Source organism: Emys orbicularis, chromosome 2, assembly GCF_028017835.1.
Source record: "Emys orbicularis isolate rEmyOrb1 chromosome 2, rEmyOrb1.hap1, whole genome shotgun sequence".
Taxonomy (NCBI): Eukaryota; Metazoa; Chordata; order Testudines; family Emydidae; genus Emys; species Emys orbicularis.
Window position 1 is genome coordinate 21,159,370 of NC_088684.1, and position 11,759 is coordinate 21,171,128.

At 43.3% G+C, this 11,759-nt stretch overlaps 1 protein-coding gene across 1 annotated transcript; it reads right to left on the minus strand.

Annotated features, from left to right (window-relative positions):
* Positions 1 to 6,340: 6,340 nt before the first annotated feature.
* On the minus strand, positions 6,341 to 11,328 carry TRIB1 (tribbles pseudokinase 1). Its single transcript, XM_065399772.1, has 3 exons — positions 10,993 to 11,328; positions 9,217 to 9,509; positions 6,341 to 6,809 (listed from the first exon to the last, which is right to left on the minus strand). Exons 1-3 carry the CDS (start codon positions 11,326 to 11,328, stop codon positions 6,341 to 6,343), a joined length of 1,098 nt encoding a protein of 365 aa, XP_065255844.1.
* Positions 11,329 to 11,759: the final 431 nt, after the last annotated feature.

The window sequence follows — 11,759 nt, forward strand, 5'->3', positions numbered from 1 at the left end:
AACTCTAATCCTGAAGGATTCTAATTTTGTGGTAACAATTTGACCTAGGCTGAAATGTGGCATTGGGACTTCACTCTGAGAGCAAATATTTTGTAAGTTATGAACGTATTATAAAAAAATGTTGCAAATTTTGCAGCACTTTTCCATCAATAGGTCAAAAAGAGTTTTCATTTAACAATGAACTTTGGCCACAGATTAATCAGAATGTGACCTTATAAGGTAACTAGCAAAAAGAATTTAAATAGTCAAGATATTTTGCATATGTGTGAAATGATATTCGTTTAAAAAAGTATTTGCATAGCACATCCACACAGTACTGTATATATGCTGTGCCATGCTAAGCAATATTTTTTCTGATGGAACCTCACAGCATAAAAAAAGAAGTTGACAAATATATTTTTGTATAAAAAGAGCTTCTGAATAGAAACTTGCGTAATAAAATACTGATTGAAATATGTATTTTTAAAATTCTCTCTCAGTCATGGACTTAATCCGCTAAAGCAGAACTATAAAAGAGCACATTACACAGCTTTAGTATTCAGTCAAGTGGAATTAATTTTAAACTTGTGCATCTTTATGAAATAACACCATTCTTTTCATTGACAACAAATTCGGGCAAAAATATATTTAATGAGCACTAAGGATCTCTCCTAAAAAAATCCGCATTTTTTTTTAAACAGATAAAACTGAAAATGTTTTAATATGTCCAACTATGTCTATGTATAGCCTGAGAAATATCACCTGCTGTTCAAAGATCCAGGAACAGGTGGCTGGGATAAGCAATTTTACCCTTAACTCTGTGTTTGCCGCTCTTTGCCGGTTTTAGTCAAAGCACTTAGATTATTCTAATTTACACTTCTTTGCCATTGTTTATTTTTTTTAAATTACAAATAAGTTAAAATTGAAGATCAATTTAGATCTGAAAATAAGAATAATCTGTTTAAAGAACTGTATATTGGCAAACTCAATGGGAACAATGCTTTCGTTGCCAATGTTACAAGCTTCTGAGCAATCTCACCTCCACTTGTACTCTGTGGAAAATTAATAGCAATTGAAGGCTCTCAGCACAACCTAGGTTTCAGAGTAGCAGCCGTGTTAGTCTGTATCCGCAAAAAGAACAGGAGTACTTGTGGCACCTTAGAGACTAACAAATTTATTAGAGCATAAGCTTTCGTGGGCTACAGCCCACTTCTTCGGATGCATATAGAGTGAAACATATATTGAGGAGATATATATACACACATACAGAGAGCATGAACAAGTGGGAGTTGTCTCACCAACTCTGAGAGGCCAATTAAGTAAGAGAAAAAAAACTTTTGAAGTGATAATCAAGATAGCCCAGTACAGACAGTCTGATAAGAAGTGTGAGACTACTTACAAGGGGAGATAGATTCAATGTTTGTAATGGCTCAGCCATTCCCAGTCCTTATTCAATCCTAAGCTGATTGTATCTAGTTTGCATATCAATTCCAGCTCAGCAGTCTCTCGTTGGAGTCTGTTTTTGAAGTTTTTCTGTTGTAAAATAGCCACCCGCAGGTCTGTCATTGAATAACCAGACAGGTTAAAGTGTTCTCCCACTGGTTTTTGAGTATTATGATTCCTGATGTCAGATTTGTGTCCATTAATTCTTTTGCGTAGAGACTGTCCGGTTTGGCCAATGTACATGGCAGAGGGGCATTGCTGGCACATGATGGCATATATCACATTGGTAGATGTGCAGGTGAACGAGCCCCTGATGGTATGGCTGATGTGATTAGGTCCTATGATGATGTCACTTGAATGGATATGTGGACAGAGTTGGCATCAGGCTTTGTTACAAGGATAGGTTCCTGGGTCAGTGTTTTTGTTCAGTGATGTGTGGTTGCTGGTGAGTATTTGCTTTAGGTTGGGGGGTTGTCTGTAAGTGAGGACAGGTCTGTCTCCCAAGATCTGTGAGAGTGAGGGATCATCTTTCAGGATAGGTTGTAGATCTTTGATGATGCGCTGGAGAGGTTTTAGTTGGGGGCTGAAGGTGACAGCTAGTGGTGTTCTGTTATTTTCTTTGTTGTGCTAGTCTTGTAGGAGGTGACTTCTGGGTACTTGTCTGGCTCTGTCAATCTGTTTTTTCACTTCAGCAGGTGGGTATTGTAGTTTTAAGAATGCTTGATAGAGATCTTGTAGGTGCTTGTCTCTGTCTGAGGGATTGGAGCAAATGCGGTTATATCTTAGAGCTTGGCTGTAGTCAATGGAACGTGTGGTGTGTCCTGGATGGAAGCTGGAGGCATGTAGGTAAGTGTAGCGGTCAGTAGGTTTCCGGTATAGGGTGGTATTTATGTGACCATCGCTTATTAGCACAGTAGTGTCCAGGAAATGGACCGCTTGTGTGGATTGATCTAGGCTGAGGTTGATGGTGGGATGGAAATTATTGAAATCATGATGGAATTCCTCAAGGGCTTCTTTTCCATGGGTCCAGATGATGAAGATGTCATCAATGTAGCGCAAGTAGAGTAGGGGCGTTAGGGGACGAGAGCTAAGGAAGCGTTGTTCTAAGTCAGCCATAAAAATGTTTGCATACTGTGGGGCCATGCGGGTACCCATAGCAGTGCCGCTGACTTGAAGGTATATATTGTCCCCAAATGTGAAATAGTTGTGGGTGAGGACAAAGTCACAAAGTTCAGCCACCAGGTTAGCTGTGACATTATCGGGGATACTGATACTTCAGAACAACCTAGGAGGCACGCATCATTTTGCAGGTTCAGGGTGAATGCGATGACTAGCTAAGAAAAAGAAAGAGACTGATCCAGTCCTTGCCCAAAAGGTCACATTGGGAAATGCATGTGTGGCGCTCTTAAAAAAAAATACTTCATGCCTCATCTAAATAAAAGTTTCTCACACCCACCATGGAAGTTTTAGTTACTTAATATGCATTGTCTTTCGACATGCTCTGAAACTTCATGTACAGTAATGCATGAACTATGAGGTTACAAAGCAACAACAATTTATTCTGCTGTCAGAATGGATGTTATGTTATAATCCTTAAAGCAACACTCAGGTTGTTTGCAGACGTTGCTACCATTTGCGCTTATTCTAATTGCTCAACAGTGCAATGCATGTGAGAAAAAGTCATGGGGCAGCCCAGACACTCGCCTAATCAGGGTGATTTAATTGTAGGAGAAAAAAATGTTTTGAAAGCTTTCAAGCATTTATCAAAGCCCAAATCTCCTGCAATTATTTGATAAAGATGCATCAGGGCTTCTGTCCAAGATACAACTCATGGTAGGGTTGTGGGTAATTTAATCAGACTACCTAGGTAGTGTGTATATTTATACACGTCTTATGAGGATAACTTTAGCAAAGTAACTTGAGGTATTTTGGTGCCTGATGTACACTCAGCAAGCACATGGAAAATATGCTGACTGCATATATAAGTAGTCTCTCGGAATGGGAGACTAGGAGCAATGAAGGCAAAGACACTTTCCTTTGTATTGACCAATTACTTCACCTTTTCTCCCCTTCAGTTCACTCTTTGGAAGGGAGATCTAGAAGGTATAGTTTGACACAGGCAAAGATTTTGCATAGAGTGGCTGCACTGGTAAACAGATTTAAACTCCAAGGACAACATTAACAATGGGGAAAGGTATAAATAAAAACTAAGAATGCCTTCTTCCTCTATACTTGATAATGACGACCTCACCCTTCCTGGGTGGGTCACAAAGACAGCTCTCTCTAAGGAAGGTGCATTCTATAGCTTTGAGATAGTTACTATTTATATTCCTCATCCTCGTGTGTCCAAGAAACACGTCTATCTGTATTTTCATTTCATTTTAATAGGCACACAAACCATCTTCTGCATTGACTAGGGAAGTAGAAGCAAGATTCCCAGGTTTAATTCACAACTGACTTGGTATGTGCCCTTGGGCACATGATTAAACATTACATTTTCAAAAATCAGGTCCTACTTTCAGCTGCTCAGATCTGATTTTCTAGTGGCTTGCACCTCATGTAGCCATGTCCACCTGTGCAAAAATTACAGCTTTCTGACATGGTGGTGCTTTACACCCGCAGTGCAGATGCAAATAGCCATGCAAAGTGCAAAGTAATGGCATTCAGATCCTTGTTTCTCCAGATGGGTATCCAAACACGCACACATCCAAATTAGAAGCTGCTTTTGAAAAATCTGAGCCTTAAACCTTTCTGTGCCTCAGTTTCTCCATCTGAAGAATAGGTCTAATACCACTTAACCTATTTCACAGGGCTCTTGTGAGATATACTTAATTACTGTTTCCCCAAAGGCCTTTGAAATCCTTGGAGAAAGGTGGTACGAGCCATATTCCGCAGTCCTTACTCAGGCACAGCTTACACTAGGGAAATTTGCTTGAGTGATGACTGCTGGATTTGGCACTAAGTGGAAAGCATTATCTCCCGTGTGACCAAACAGCCACACAACTGTAGGTTAACAAAGCATCTTCAAGACCAAAATATACTTTAGATTAATATGATAAGTCTAAATAAGTAGATAAACTTAACCTCAAGACATATAAAACATAAAATTGAGAACAAACATTTATGAAACCAGGTTTATTAAAACTTTTCTACAAGTCAGACTTTATCATCTAGGTTTCCACATATATACATATGTACAGGTTGGACATAGTGTTTTTAGCTTTTGTGGCAGCTTTTCCACCAATATATACAGATTTACTTTTTTTAGGTTTAAACTGTATCACAGATACAAATGTCAAGCAATCATGAGAGATTTAGTGCAATAGAGTTACTTCACCCTTCTCTAATGCTCATGATTCTGTCAAGTTAGTATTGCCAACAATAATTCACATTAAACTGCTCTTCGACACCTCGGTTATTAGGACACACAAACAACAGCAACTCCCTCCCCCCTCAAAACAGTAAGATATATGTACAAAGTACACAGTACATGAGGTATACATAGCATTCTCACAATGCATGGTGGTACTGTAGCTTGCCAGGGGTTAGTCCTTAAAATAACTGCATCATTATAGTGCCATTCTGTCAATGTACAGCATAGTCATTTACCCGTTTAACAAATTCATTTTAGGAACTGTGTATATGTCATCTTAGTGAACCACTTTTAATACAAGTTGATATTTCTGTACATCATCAACCAGGCACACACATGAAACAAAGCAGAAATCTTAGTCAGGACTAGGCTTTACTTATCCCTGACCCAGGAAAGTAATGATTATTTAGATGTATTTATTATCCACATACATTTGAAATATTATGAATAATCATGCAAAAAAAAATTAAGAAAAACAAATGTAGCCAGAGGCAGATGATACATCTGAATAGTCAAGACAGATGTCTGGAGAATTTAAGTTTCAAGACCAACCAAGTTTTTGTACAGGATTTTAAACCTAAGAGACAGTGCTTTGTAGAACTGAGCCAACAGGAAAACAGAAGGGTTCACATATACTGTACAAGACCCTTCTCTCTCTTTTCCAAGACAAGGTGCTCCAACCTATGGTGTTGTGTTTTGGTACACGGACATGTGCTGGCACCCTGAGCTTACAAGGGCATAGAATTATATATTCTTTGTCACAGTTAGGCTTAAATAAATTAAAAATGCATTTTATGTTCAGGGAGACGGTATTATATGAAATCCAACTGAGAGGCCAGGTATCTTCTCCTCCTTAAAGGGTTACTGGACTAATCTGCCAAAAGCAGTAGAGGACGACAACAGTGTACATTTAATTATGGATGGATCTTTAATAGCTTCATATAATATACCTGCTAATAGCAGGATCTACCTGACAAGTGAGCAGGTTGTTGGACTTGGTGGGTCAAGACCTCCCTCCACCATTAAAGTGCACTTATAGTCAGAAAATTACTCTATAAAACTGGCAACAAGGTGCTCCTTACTGATTCCTCTCATTAATTTCCATGTCAGATTTGGTCTTCCCCCATTTAGTATTTTCACCATCAGGGCTACACATTCCACTTAATACCTATGGGGGGAAATGGGAGGCCTAGCTTCTTTTTGTCTGTCTCTTACATCACCAATAATAAGCTTCTGCAATCGAAGATCACCCGGCAGTTGGGTGGTTGATGATGATGCACGAGGCAGAATAGATTCCAGCTGGCTCTTCCACAGCTGTACTGGCCCTGCAGTGCTAATAAGCACTTGCCAGCTAAGTAAGCAGCTATGACTCTGGATCCACTGAGTAAGTAGTTGCCTGCCTTGTTTATTTACTTGTTTTTTAAACATAGTCACTTTTCTGATTATAATGACACTTTAGAATGCTGTGCATTTATAATGTGGAAAATGAAACCCTAAAAAGATGCCATGTGTGAGAACTGTATGAGGTTTTTGGAGATTTCAGGACTAACAGAAGAAGGAACTTATATCATCACTGTCTCCATGATGCTCTGGAACAATTTGATCAGAAGTTCCTATATCCTGGTCTACATATCCAGGTTCCAAAACTGCTTCAAACCAAGGATGAAGCAAGATCTCTGGAGCAGTGAGTCTTTCTGAGGGTTCCCGTCTCAGCAGGCTACGAATGAGGCATCTGGCTTTGGGAGAGACATGATCAGGAATACAGAACTGTCCACGGCGGATTTTAGAAAACAGAGTACTAGGGTCTGAGTCATGGAAGGGATAGCGTCCTACTAGGAGGGTATACAGCATTACTCCTAAACTCCAAACGTCAGCTGATTTTCCAGAGTAGGTCCCTGTTGTGTTTAAGATCTCAGGGCTGACATATGCTGGGCAGCCATGTTTATCTGACAGAGCATCATCTTCCCCCTTGATGATGTGAGTGTCTTCTAGGCTTTCTAGTCTCAGCTGAGTCCTGAGGAAGAGAGAAACAGATGTATGGGTTACAAAACTGTTTTAATAATGAGCACAGAGATAATTTAACACACAAGGCTGTCTACTGTTACAATCCCTACCGCAGTCCTGTGGCCAAAGGGAGAAAAACTTAGCTGTGAAAATGTAGCAGAGAAACTCAGAGCGCTAGGCTAGAGCTGATCCAGGTGCAAGAAAGGTACAGCTAGAGTATCAATGTCATACCATACCGCATACTGTGGGGGAAATAATGTTATTCATAGCCTCTCTAGTGTTCAAATTCCACAATCGAGGAATACCACTGAGTGCCATTCTACCTAGGTTGTACTGTAACTGCGCTTGGTTAATTTACTACAGTGTTATTACTATTTCCAGTTTAACCATGAGAATGCACCATACAGCAGCACGATTTTTTAAATCTCAAAGTCCAGATCCCTTTTGCACACACAATGGTGATTAATCCTCCTGCTCATTTATATTTTTTTCCAGATGACATCACATGTCATGCTTCAATGGCCATCTCTTCTGCAGGTATAGGCTCATCCTAGTTCCTAACTGCACAGGTTAAGTAGAAAGGTTTTACATTAGCTGAGCGGCCATTCCTTTGCTCTTGAATGGCTTTGTTCTGCCTTACAGCTTAATGGTGCGTAAATGCATTAACTGCAGTGTGTCCTCAATGTGACTTCCTATCGTAATGTAAAATACCCATTGGTTCTGTAAACGGAAAATATGACTCAGCCTCTGCTGTTGGCCTCCGATTGGCTGCTGTAGCACTAAAACACTGCACCTGTGCTTCTTAGACTAAGAGAGTCTCCTTACATTGCTTAACCCTCTTGTTACCAAATTTGACGCATATGACATTAGCCTGTGCAATGCTTATTTCCAAATTAGAAAGACTGTGTGCAATCTAACATTTCAGCAAGGGTTTTATCTTATCATAGGTGGGAAAAGCTGCAACAGTTTCCTTCAAGGGTGTTACTATTTTGTAGGTTAACATATATCTTTCCTGCTTTAAAAAAAAGAGGCAGTGTTGGAACAGCTATCTTGCTTTGTGCATTAATAAATTAAAACTTAAGAGATACTAGCCACGTTAAAATTATTTTAAAAAGTAAATTTTCTTATGTTTTATTGGGACCTTAGTTATTACTAGTGAAAGAATTTTAAAAATGTTCTTCTCATGGTTAATGTTGTTTACTCACTGCAGTTTTCACTAGAATAAAACTAGTTCCTTTCAAGTTTTGCATTGGGCCATGTGGCAACGCCAGGGAGCAGACACTGCACAGAAATGTTTGCTTAAACATCTTTTTCCTGTCTGAATAATTAAAAAAAAATCAGAAATAGTTCTACCAACCTAGATTTTATAAATCTAGTTTTTACAAAGCCTATACTTTGGGCTAAATTTGACTAGACAGGGTCTCTTTACGCCATACGTTCTACAAGGAGCTCATTTAACATTTGGGTTCTCAACATAAGATGTAAACCTCCTTCAAGATGCAACATTATTTACCCCATTTTAATCCCTTCATTTCTTTCTTTGTGTGTGTGTGTGTGTGGGAAGGGGTTACCACATGCAAAGTACACCACATTATGTGGCACTTAGGTCTTAAAATAGGGAGCCTGTCCTCTGTAGAGGAGGAGAGATAAAAGCTTCTACTTTCACTGTAAGTGTAACTTGGAGTAGATCGACTCCAACTATATTAACAAGAGTGACGGAAATGCGATTTTACAGATCCTTTCTGCAAAAGAAATTGAAAACTGAGGCCCTCATCCTGCTATGAGATCTGTGCTGGTAGATCCTTGCTCTGATTTCAGTGGGGCTTTGTAAAGGGACAAGAGTCCATCTGCAAAGATCCAACTACAGTACTGCAGCCTAGATTTTTTACACCTTTGTTTTTAAGTCAAAGTTGTTTTCCCTTTGTTTTATAATGCCCCAGCCTCGTTTCATTTACTGTCTGTGCCTTTTTCTCATTTCACTTTGAATCTGATGTTCAAATGCAATGTATTTTGACATCTGGAGCTAATAAGTTCTCAAATCATTATCTATTTGTACACCAAACAGTTTAATCTGAGCAGCTGCTGAATCAGACAGGAACCTATGCGAGGTAAGTTGTACACAGTCAAACTCGAAGGAAAAATAAATATTTACAAATCAGAGTCATGACATGTTAGGTGTGCGCATGCACCCCCCGCCCTCCCCCGCACACCAAGTTGTGCACAGGACAATTTGCAGAGGACAGCTGGTTTAGAACCCTATTTCACTTCTCTACAGTGTTTTCCCCCCAAAGAAGCTGCCTTTCCTCTAGTCCGCTCAGAAGGTTTTGCAGAACTTTGATTCACTTGGATAGAGTTCTCCTCTAGAAGCTATTCCTCCCCGCCACCTCCACAAAGGCCACTCAGTGAGCATTGCTTACCTTTCTTCAGTAGAAAAGACAAATTTCCTGAGCTTGAGGTCACCCAGCACAATGGCCGATTGGTGGCAGTGAGCTACAGCTGAGACGATCTGCTTGAACAGCTTGGCAGCCTCCTCTTCTCGCAGCCTTTTACAGCTCCTCACATAGGAGTGCATGTCCCCAAAGTCCTTCTCAAGGAAGACATAGGCCTTGGTGTCCCCCAGAATCACTTCCACTACCCCAGTGATATTTTTATGAGATGGCAGCTGAACATAAAGTCGAATTTTGTCCTGGTAGTGTTTGAGAGGGAACACCTGTAAAGACGAAATTTAAAAAAAGGATCTCCATTACCAGGAGTGCTAAAGCTGGTCTACCATACAACAAATTTCCATGGACAATGCTGAGACAACTTGATGGGAGCCAGCCCTCAATATCAACTATGTTAAAAGCCGCTACTGAGATACCTTCCAAAAATATTCAGATATTGTTAATCTGAAGGAGAAGAAAACTTTAAGAACAACTGATGTTTTTGCCTTTCAGTTACTCTGAGGTTTCACACAAGGGTGATCATGGTTACACTGTAAAGTCCTAGTATGGAAACTGCAATAGGCAAAAGGATTAAACCCACGGATGTTTAATTCAGGGAATGGCAGGCAGGCAGATGTTTTGTAAGGATCTGACAGTGTTCTCTTGATGATGTGCTAAGCTTGGTTAAAAGTTACTCACATCCTAGGCCTGACTGGAATCAGTGATACACATGGAATGTCATCATTTCTATTCATTTGATATCTCCATGGAGAAACTTGGATACACAACTTACAATTCCCACTCCTCTTCCTTTGTTACCCAATATTACAGTCATTAAAACCTCCCCCCTTGTCCCAAAGATGCCTTTAGGCCCATCTGCCAAGGAAGGATTAGAAAACACTCCTGATCATCATTAGAGCCAGGCAGCAGGTGGCAGCAGTAAACTCAAGAGTCAGCAACTAGCCCATTCAGAAATAGGTCCAAGAGAACAGACAAGCATAGTGTGTTCTTTAAAAGCCCTGCTGACATCTCATGGAAAACTCTCTGCAAGCAGGGTTAGTCAGGAACAATTCTGCTGTGTGTCATTGTCAGGGGACAGAGGGAGGGAGCAGTGCTGATGGGGCTCCATTTGGCCCTCTCTTTTAATCTAGAGCATTTGCATGGAAGACTGTTTGTTTCTCCTGAATCTGTGTCTGCTTCCGATCTTTTTATTTCTCACCTTACAAGCCACAGTCCTCTCCACATCTACTAACTATAGCGACAGTTACTGTAATCCAATGAGATCTCAGTGGGGAGCCCGATATCGCCTAAGTGCGGATCTAGGCAGTGTAGGCAGCTCCACTTAAGAGAGCAGATCGAACTTTTCTCATCGGCGAAGCCCGGCTCGAAACTCACCAGAACTCCACCCTGCACCCCAGCCTGGCACCGCTTTACCAGACCTAAGCGCTCGGCTGGGCCAGTCCCTGACTGCCACCGCCTCCCCATCCCACCGGGCTGCCCATCCCCGAGCTCCGTGGCTGGCACAGATCAATGGGAGGGCGGTGGCGGCAGAACACTGTGTATAGTGGGGGTGCTGAGAGCCACTGAACCAAACTGCAAACCCTGTATCTGATGCAAACCCCTTCAAGCCGGGGGCGCCCCTAGCTCCAGCACCTATGGGGGAGCCCAAAGCCTGCAGTGTCCGGGCTGGGCGAGGGAATAGTAGCTGGTCTCCAAACCCCCCTCCCCAGCAGGCGGATCCCCCCGGGGCAGCGGGCGCCTGGCGCTTACCTTGCAGCGCAGCTCCTGGCCCGTGTGGATGTTGAGCGCCCGGGACACATGCTCCCTGTCGGCCAGGGGCAGCAGCAGGTAGCCGGCAATGAGGCTGGGGCTCTGGGCGCTGCCCGGCGTGGGGCCGCTGCCCGGCGAGGCGGGGGCGCACGGCGAGCCCGGCGCACTGAGACAGTCCTGGGGGCTGCTGGGGCACTCGGAGAGCCGGGGGCACTTGGCCGCTGGGGCGTCCTCGCTGGAGCCGTCCTGCAGCAGCAGCCGCTTGGAGGGGGCGCTCCGGCATCGGGCGGCCGGCAGCAGGAGTCCCGGGCTGCGGGGCTGCGTCTTGCGGCTCATGGAGACGGAGAGGCGGGGGGCGCTCCCAGCCGGGCGGGCAGAGGGCGGCGGCACACGGCGGAGAGCGGCCAGGCGAGCGGCTTCCCAGCGGGCTGTCCCCGGCCTGGGGCGCGCCCCAGGCACATATAAGGTAGGGGGGCTCCCGCGGCAGGTCCCCGCGGCAGGCGGCGGGAGCTGCTGCTGCAGCGAAGGGCTCCGCGGCGCGTCCCCCAGAGTCGAGCGGGGCAGAGCTGCGGCAGATCGGTGCCTCTCGCCTCCGGCTCGGCGTGTGTGTGCAGCGAGCGCAGCGCAGCCAGCCCGGGCTGTGCCCTCCCGGCGTGACTCACCCCGCACACTCACGCGCAGGTTATCTGTCAACAGGGCAGGGTTGTGCAACGGCGAGGATGGCACATCCCCCCCCCCCTCCCCTCACCCGGTCTCTCCCCGCGCCT

Excerpts from the sequence above, each read along its gene's own strand:
- TRIB1 (XM_065399772.1), bottom strand. The coding sequence starts at position 11,328 with ATGAGCCGCAAGACGCAGCCCCGCAGCCCGGGACTCCTGCTGCCGGCC. Across the intron at positions 9,510-10,992 it reads GCCAGGAGCTGCGCTGCAAG|GTGTTCCCTCTCAAACACTA; the intron begins GTAAGCGCCAGG and ends TCGTCTTTACAG. Across the intron at positions 6,810-9,216 it reads GTCTTTTCTACTGAAGAAAG|GACTCAGCTGAGACTAGAAA; the intron begins GTAAGCAATGCT and ends TCTCTTCCTCAG.